We start from the raw sequence: 9543 nt of genomic DNA on the forward strand, positions 1-9543 counted from the left end.
TTACTGATTCCCTCTGGCGGTTTGCAGTGGTGCTATGATCTGGTCATTAGAGCGTTCGATTGGAGCTGTTGGTGGTGACCCTCTGTTCATGTAGGCGTGTTCCCTTCGTTGTTCTTTATGTTTCGTGGAAGCCGGCATGGGAGTTGCTAGCTCTTGGGTGCTGGCATCGACAATCTCTTTTTTGTTCCTTTTTTTTTTTAGTTCTGATCTTTTTAAGCATTGTGGCATGCGGCAGTTGTTACTGCGATTGTCGTCAAGCCTTTTGAGTTGGTGTTTGTGCGGTCTTTGTGACTATTGCCGCCAACTAAAACAAGAAAACCTTATATGGAAAATCACAATACTCTATGATTGTAGTAGAATATGAAGATTCCAGTGAAAAAAAACTCTAGCGAATGAGTACACCAACAGTGCTGCTTTAGTGATAGTAGGATTTAAGGGAGAGTTACAATGGCATCAATAAAGAGAGGAAAATTCAAGTCCAGGCAAGCCAGGCGCCAGCAAAACAAACAAGCCAGGCGCCAGCAAAACAAACAAGCCAGGCGACAGTTGGATAATCTTGTATCAGAGTCTGCACCGACTTGAAATTTCTTTGTTGCATGCTTCAGGGACTCGCAATTTCCGCCTTTTGCGCTGCGAGGTTGAATGTGGAGCAAGGCGACAGCGTTGGATTTTTAAAATATATGTATATAAATAAGAAATAAGAAATAAAATAGAATAATAGTAGTAATAAAATTTTAAGTGCATGGAATTTTTTGAGTGACTTATTATTATAAGTGTGAATTAGTAGTAGAGATTTTGTTTAGCTACTTGGAGTGATTTAAGGAGGTTTAAGAGTGATTTAATCTAGATTGAACAAGAGCTATAATTTTTAAAATTTACATAATTACTTTACTTATTGTGAACTAGAATAAACTTCCAAGTAGTGGAGGTTTATTTTAGCTTACAAGTTATAAGACCTAGGATGAACTTTAAGTGATAAAGAAAAAATAAGGGACCTTCTAGGCATTGAAAAATACCACCCAAACTTAAATTAAAGAATTATTAGTAAACAACACCATACTACGAGAGATGCAAGTAGCATCCAAATTTGCAATCAATGAACTACATATGTAGTTTAAAAGTATGACACATAGAATGAACATTGCAGGTAGAGAAAATAAACCTATACAAGTAAAGCAAGCTCAAGACAAATTTATTTCATTTCTGGCCAATCTAGCATTAACAAAAAAAACATCTTGTATTTGATACACCCTCAATGATTCAGATAGCTCCACATCTTGAACAAACTCACAAAGGTGTAAATTTGCTTTGTGTATCTTCTAAAAGAATGGTCAATTTCAAAGACCAATTACAAGTCTTGGATACTACATATGACCATAATTTTGACATATTCGAAGCTTACGGCTTTCAATCAATGTTACTAATGTGATACAAGCAACAACTTATGGCTTTGGCCATTGAACACAAGCTCAACAATAAAGACACACATAATAGCAACTCAGATAGTGAAACCAAAGATGTGTTGGAAGCAATATGCATAATCTTAAAATATTTTACAAAACATCTGTACTTTTAGGAATGATATGTCATATACACCAACTTAGTAGATTATTTATTTTGTAAAAATAAACAACTAAATTAATTTCTAATATCTATCTATATGCATTGAAAATCCACAACAAACATCATTGTATATATAAGAGATTTGTTGTGGCAATATAAAAATTATAATATAGATAGAAACCACTTTGCAGTATTCAACTCTATTCTTGCAAAATTATGCCAAAGATTTTTTTGTATTACAAATATCCTAAGGACATAATGTAAGATACCTTGGGAAGTGAAATATTATCTATATAAGATAACCACATCTACCCGTAAAGGTGTTACTTGTCAAAAGAGCTTATATTTGCCCGTGGATAATACCAATCAAAGTACCTTGACAACACAATATCAAAAGAATAATAAAGAAGGAGATAAGATATTATTACAAGGCCACAAAATTAATAAAGATATAGTAAAATAAAAAGGCATTTGAAGTACTTGCTGATAATCCCGAAAGCTCAAAAAAAAAATGCATAAGTTCTATATAGATTATAGCATCTTAAAAATAGTTAAGAAGATAAGACTAAGATCTTATAACCTTTCTAGGACATCCTGTATATCACTTGTGAGCCTTTGTGAAATTGAAATCTTTGACCATCTGATTAAATTCCTCTTCAAATAAATTCCAATTGTATAATTTTTTTTATTTTTTATTTTTATCTTTAGATTATCATAATTTTTTAATAGAATTATTATTATTTTATTAGAAATAAAAAAGAAATACTCATTAAAATATCTATTTTTTTAATTCTTATCAATTTATCAAGTAAAAATCTATTGAAAAAACTATATTTAGTTTTCAAAGTGTATATATTTTTTCTTATTTTTTCATTTCTTTTTTTTCTTTTTTTCTTTTTTTATTTTTTTCTTTTTTTCTTTTTTTATTTTTTTCTTTTTTTCTTTTTTATTAATTGATTGTGATTTTTAATTTTATATTTGATATATTTACCAGGAAGTAGTGCTTTTAATTTTGTATATAGATATGAATTTTATTTTTTTCTTAATCTTCTATCTTTGATCTTTAGTATGAGTGAAAATTCAAGTGTTTTTTAATAATCGTAACTCTTCCTTTTATTTCTTGTTTAATATAATTTTATTTATTTTTTATTTATCTTTTTTTATATATTTAATTTTGATTTTTTTGTATGCTCTGAAAAATTCTATCTTTTATTCTATCAAAAATGTTTTGGTTAATATATTGTTTGAATGTATTCATAATATTAATTTGGTGTAATTCTTTTATAATGAATATTTTTTCAAATGAACCTATTTGATGTTTGTATTTGATTTCAAACACAGCATATTTGATAAGGATCCTTTATTTAGCTTCCAACTCCAATATAGGACTTTGGGTCTTTATACCAAACATTTATATTTGGACTTTATGGCTTCAAGAAAATGGCATGGTTTTTCAAGACACATCATAGTCACAAGGCATATAAATTATGGTGAGTGGGAATCCAAAGGAAAACATTGAATGTCCCTCACAAGGAATGGCTGTTAGTTGATAATATTGGATTGGCTAATATATACTCTTTCCCAGAGTACGTCCTGAACTCCTCACCTCCGAATACTGATCTAGTCCAACTGTATGCTAGCCATCAGAATTCACTTAGTCGCTTCTATTTTGAAACACAGACCCAGCTGTGATAGCCTGTATCTCATTACTTCAATAAAAAATGAGACAAACCTCTTATGTTTCAAATAAAGAAAAAAGAAGAGAGGAAAACAAACTGCCTCTATTTGCGGCTATTTGTAGTGTGATCATGAAAGTGTGCAACACAGTGTTTCTATAAAACCTCCATCCAGTTGCAAGACTGCGAGGGGATGATGACTATGGAGACCACCCAGATGTTAATATTCGGTGGTGAACTTCTGGGTTCCATTCCATCAGACATGTGCTGGATGTGAGTCTTAATATCACCCACTGTCAAGACTAGTTACAACGCCTGAACAGGATTCATCGTTGGTTTCGGTGGACTCATGTGGCTTCAGAAAATTGCTGCAACTACCAAATTGAGAGAACACATACAACAGAAAAGTCTTCAAGACGTTACAGTCAACATATGGGAATTCCAGTCCGTGGGTGGTGGTGGGCGGTGCCTAGACATGGCGAATCCTACGTAACAACTGCGACCTAGTACTGGTCTGCAGGGAGGCTTCAATCCATGGATGAAATTGGATATTATACTTGTCTTAATGCTCTGAACAGAAGCTCGATTCTTCCCTGCTGAAATGCTGCAAAGCTGGGTGTGCACTAGAGACCTGATCCAATTTATTCATACCAAAATTTACATGGTCAAGCCGTACCCTTCCACATTCAAAATCTCTCAACTCTTTCCCATATTTCTTCAATTTCTACAAATTCGTGCACAAATAGTCCCTCTCATATTGCTTTACAAAAACACTCTCGATGCCCTCTGCACAATGTAATAAACACGAAGTGGTTGGGTACTTCGAATTTTGAATGGAATTTTTCAATTTTTTTTTTTTTTTTTGAAATTGTGGGGCACTATCTAACGCTTTCAAAAGGGATGGGATAGTGACAAATGCGATCTACTAAACTGCCCTGTAAGATCCAGGGTTGATCTATCTGGCCTAACATCTACGCTGGAGGTGGCGAGTCCGAGAGACAAAGGCTCATAGGACACCTCTGAACCAATTGCACCGTGAGTTGTCTTATGAAGCTCAGAGATGAATGTCGAACCCGTCTTCAGATATTCACCCTCACTCATGGCCATCAACAAATCGTGTGCCAGATCCTCGGCAGATTGGCATTGCCCAGCAACGTCAGTATCACCTGCTAAAAGTAGATCAGATGGAGATTGCCTACTCCCAAGTTCCTCGTTTCCCAACACCTGCGAATTCAAGAGACTAATTAATATCTCAGACTTTGCAGGTGGGTTGCTACTCTGATTCTTTTCAGCTAGACCCATATTAATTTTAGGGAACAAGAATGAAACGAACCCAAACAATATAATCAGCTTGTAAATCTGGTAGTTCATGTGAAGGACTTGATTCTATAAAAGTTGAAAATGCAATCACAATTTGAATGCATATATTCTACACTAGACGGGGAAAACGTACCCCAAATTCTCCTGACTTCGCGACCTCCAAAAGCTTCAAAATCTTAAAAAGATTTGGGTATACTTCTTCGGAGAGTTCAGGTGTCGGGTCAGCTGCACTGGTCAGTTCGTGTTGCTTGTCTGGTGAGGACAAAGATGCACAACTGATAGTATGATTGACACGTCCAAATGAGTCCAATGTGGACGCTGCTATGAAATTATGCCCTGCGGAGTTCTGCTTTGAAAGGGCAGTACGACTCTTTATAATTTTCATGAAATTGATGAGCTGGCCAGCTTCCTTCATCCATGAACCTTGCACTCTAGGCTCCAAATTCCAAACCCTAGGATCGGGATCAGAGGTTGAATCATAATGCACGCCGCCTCGTCGGAGACCTGATTCAAAGAGCAAGTATTAAAAGCACCGAAGGGAAATGAGAAGTCATTTACTCTCTGCCAGACTCATGTGTTCAATTGGTTATCAGGATATATCGAGTGTCCCTTATTATACACTGAAGACGTGCCATGTCAAAGCAGTGATTCATTACAGTAAGACGCAAAAATATCACCAATCAGGGGTCATGGTCCAAAAACTAAAGAAAAATTCAGCACTACACTTACCAGATGAAGAGTCGTACTTCATTCCACATTTTGAACATCGATACATCTGCATACCAATCGAAGAGCAACAATCCATTGTCAAAAGTTGTATGATCCCAGCTATGACAGTACTTATTCATTTGTTCTTCCCAGATGCTTCAAAGTTCTCAGGACGAACCGATAAAGACAATGCAAATCTTTGTCTAACACCCAACTACAAAAAGAAATAAATTCCCTACACATTAGAAGTGCCAATGGTCTAGCGATTTGGAACAATGTATCACCTGAAGGTGGCTCTTCACTTGCGCAAGTTTCAGGCCTGATATATTCATTTCCCGCAAAATAGCTTTAGGAGTGGCTTCTGCAAAATAACCAGCACAAAATTGGTCAGTACTTCTGATCACTCTACGAAGTGATCAGCTCTACGAGTGATCAGACAGTGTGGCATGTTTCAATATCCAAACAACAAGTCAAAATAAGACTAGCGCTAAAGGTGTTTTCATCGAAAAAGAAAAAAATCAACAACTAATTCATCAATAAAATCTGCGAAATGCTTAATGATAAACTACGAGTCGACATGATAATTCTATACTAATTCTGCAGAGTTAGTACAGAGCACAAAGAGGAACTGAACTGAGAATGTTCTCACTTTGAGGGCCACCAAGCTGCTCAATTGCCCAGACGAAGCAGCGATGAAGATCTTCAGACCACTTCAGACGAGGTGCTCCTGATTGGATGTAGCGTCGAGTCCTTCCGTCTGCACTTCGCCGTGAGCCTTGTGGCCGAGAGGCGGTTTCACAGTTGGCAGTGTTCTGGATGATGTTGTTGCTCACATTTGATCCTCCAGGCATGCCGTCTGCGGATGAGGTTTTTCTTCTACTTGGTGATCCACACTCCCAGAATCCGCCGTCATATGGTTCGTAAAAGGAAGACATGATTCGTAGAAGTAGGACACTGGTCCTTCAAACGGAAGGGGTTTAGCCAGGGTTTATGAGGCGTTTTAGGAGGGTGTCGAGAATAATCGACAAACTGACCTTGAGATGCTACAATCTTGTTGCTCCTTTATGTGACTTGTGACATGCATAACAGAAGTTGATCTTCATGAGGCTCCAAGCTTCCCAAGATAAAATGCAGTGGATATGCACAAAGACTGCCGATGGTTGAAATTTTCGGCGACTTCATTCGCGTCCTCCCAAATCTGATCATCTAGATTAAAACCAAATCGATCAACCTTCCGAATAGCAAGCGATGGGATGAAACTACGAAAACGCAAGAACTGCTCAGACATCCCATTTGGAGAATAAATTGCGCCACTGTCATGAAACTAGGATATGTGGCTTGTCAAACACTCTAGTTTTGTCGGTGGACTCTAGACCGACTCTAGATTGACCAATTAAACTCCACCTAAACCATAACATATTATCTCGAATAAAAGCAAACGTAAAACGAAAAAATTAAACTTTTGATTTGACATATAGAAAATTATCTATGAAACTGTGATCACATCATAGATTTATAGTAAGTTTCAAAATTTTCATCTCCAAAAATAGGAACTCCAGATGAAAAATTTAAAGAAAAATAGTCTATGGCTCAGTGATCTTCGACGTGTCGACCAGGATCCACGGCCTCTATGGAATGACTTCGTCTACACGACAACTGTTTTCAAAACTTGTTTCTCAAGCTTCTCGAAGGACCCCGACAAAAAAGTTCAATCATGTCCATTCGGGAAGCAATTTAGTCCTTTTCCTCTGCAAATTACGAGAGCTGTAAGTTATTCCTGTCAGCGAGTATGGATCCAAGAATTGAGGTTTTTACAAGGAGACAAGCACTTGAGCACCAAGCAAACTTCGTCTGGTACGATGTGGTAACCGACATGGAGGGAATGATCTCTTGCACGGATTACCCTCTACCTGATCTAATTCCCCGCTAATTCCAGCTTAAGAATCATAGTCCAAGCTGTAGACACTAGACAGTAGTGCAGACACCAGACAGCAGATGATGCCAAGCCCAACTGGCTTAAGTAAGACATGTCTGCCAAATCTTTCCCGCACAATAAATCAATGCAGACAACGAATAAAAAGTGTGAGGTAGCACTTGACAGTGTCGCTAGTCCACGGAAACATGATCGAACCTTGGGTCTATGTATGTTTGATTAATAGGGAGACAGATTCCGTAAATTTTTGTGTGACAGGTCCCGTTTCAAGCACAATCTATCAGCGGTGTGGCTCTCTGCTATCAATACTGGTAAAGGACATCACAGTAATGAAGATTAGGAAGAACAGGACAAGCGCCATTCCATAGTCACTAAACAGATGACTCATGATTTATCGATGAAGTTCGTAGCAGGTACAATTTCTAAGGTACCATGATCATTCCAGGTTCCAACCTGACTCTTTCAACACTGCTGTGACTTGCGCGAAACTCTGATGTTGACGGTGGCTAAAACAGATTTCAGATACCCTGAGGTGCGTAAATGAATCGAAATAGATAAAACAAAACATGTATCAGCATATCGCTGCATACAGAGATAATCGAAGAAGTGCCTAGACCAGGAGTACTTGCTCACAACACACTCGTCACAGTAACCAGGATGCTTTGAGAAGTCCGAGTCACTACTAGTGGATAAATTCCGACCGAGTTTTCAATTTCGTTGGCGTGACACAGCAAAGTAGGCACAACAGTCATTAAAAAATAATCTCGCATTGTTCTTAATCATATCATGTCTCAAACGTCTGAGGCGAATCTCTACGGCACCTGATATCAGAGTTCGAAATTTCCATTAGGGGTTGACGACACAGTAGCACCGAGAAAGAAGAAGAAAATGTGTAGCACACAAATATCCACTTTTATCAATTCCTATCAACAAACACTATTCCCCCTAAACTATCAGTTCCCACAATTCCAAGTTCGAGTGTCAAAATCTATAGGTACTGTAGTTATGTCGTACCAATAATTGAACACAACTGCAAGTCGGGCAACAAGAACCAGCTTCACCTTCTAGCATTGTAGATCACAACTAAAGGCACCCTGAAATCCCACCTGGAAGCACCATTCTGAGCCTGATTCTCTAGAACATGTGCCCATCATAACATGGACTACTGCTGCATCAGCTGAATGGGTTCCTTGCTGCGTTCTGAAATCGAACATCAGCAGCACAAGAAGCGGAATTAGAGGGACGTAAGTAAGTAAGTAAGGATCACTTGTAGCCAGTGAGCAGAGCAGATCAGAGCTGGGTAGAGCTGGATAGAGCTGAGACGGGAGAGCATCATCGCTGCTGCTGCTGCTGCATCGTCGTGGTCGGTGACCATTCCTGGCTGGCTACCGACTCCCCTCCATTGGTCGGCGACTATGATTCTGAGGTGCCAACCCCTTCTTCGACTGAGTCCGCGCGATGACAGATGGATGACCTATTTCCACAGTCATTCATTCATTCATTCATTTAGTGGCTTCCGTTGTCTGTTTCTCGTCAAGAGTCTCGGATGATGAGGATGAACAGTGGTGGTGGTGCAGCTTCATCCGTCGTGAGGCCCATGAACGAGTCTTTTCCATTTCACTTGACATGTGAGGTTATTTACATGTGGCCATTGGGTTTGCTGAGTGGCGATTTTCAAAAATAAAATAAAGTAAAATAATTTATTTCTCTGATGTTAATGCATTAAATATATATATATATATATATATATACTTTTTAACTCTACATTCATTTTACTTTATATATGCATATATATATATATATATATATATATACATATTTCTATTCAGATCAATATATATTTATAATAATACATGGGTTCACATGTTGATCTTAAATGTATTCATAATCACAAAAAAATATAATTTAGAAAATTTTGTTCTTTAGTTAAAGTAAATCAAATTTTAGTTAATTCATATTATATGGCTTTATTTGCACACAAGTACCAATTTATCTACTAAAAATATATTTATATTTTTAATCATTAGAAAAAATTGATGAATTGATAAATAAAACAAAATTATTTTTTCAACACAATAAAAATAAACATGAAAATATATATTATATTATAATTAGTTATTTTAAATCTAAATTTTTTTCATATTGTACTAAAGACACATATGAATCTAGAAAAAAAAAATCAAGAATATTATATTTAGCATGTTTAGAAGAATCCAAAGATTTCATCTACATCTAAGCAATTTTTTAGATATTTCTTTAGAAAAATATTATTTACGGAACATATTACTCTACTTCTATTTATTGAAGTAACATAAACATTTATTACATGTTTTGCTATAAGTA

At 36.6% G+C, this 9543-nt stretch overlaps 1 protein-coding gene across 1 annotated transcript; it reads right to left on the reverse strand.

The window, feature by feature from the left end:
• Positions 1 to 2516: 2516 nt before the first annotated feature.
• On the reverse strand, positions 2517 to 6664 carry LOC112275770 (uncharacterized). The gene is made up of 5 exons (XM_024506398.3): positions 5917 to 6664; positions 5552 to 5628; positions 5289 to 5334; positions 4693 to 5063; positions 2517 to 4463 (listed from the first exon to the last, which is right to left on the reverse strand). The coding sequence occupies exons 1-5, from the start codon at positions 6200 to 6202 to the stop codon at positions 4131 to 4133; spliced, it is 1113 nt and encodes a 370-aa protein (XP_024362166.1). The 5' UTR covers positions 6203 to 6664; the 3' UTR covers positions 2517 to 4130.
• Between the last annotated feature and the right edge of the window lie 2879 nt (positions 6665 to 9543).

The sequence above is a fragment of the Physcomitrium patens genome, chromosome 23, assembly GCF_059467195.1.
Source record: "Physcomitrium patens ecotype Gransden chromosome 23, ASM5946719v1, whole genome shotgun sequence".
NCBI lineage: Eukaryota > Viridiplantae > Streptophyta > Bryopsida > Funariales > Funariaceae > Physcomitrium > Physcomitrium patens.

What these genes read in the sequence shown, in the direction of transcription:
- LOC112275770 (XM_024506398.3), bottom strand. Translation starts at nt 6,202, where the DNA reads ATGTCTTCCTTTTACGAACCATATGACGGCGGATTCTGGGAGTGTGGA. An exon ending in GCAGCTTGGTGGCCCTCAAA is followed by an intron (nt 5,629 to 5,916) that starts GTGAGAACATTC and finishes GTTATTTTGCAG; the next exon opens with AAGCCACTCCTAAAGCTATT. An exon ending in AAGTGAAGAGCCACCTTCAG is followed by an intron (nt 5,335 to 5,551) that starts GTGATACATTGT and finishes ATTGGTATGCAG; the next exon opens with ATGTATCGATGTTCAAAATG.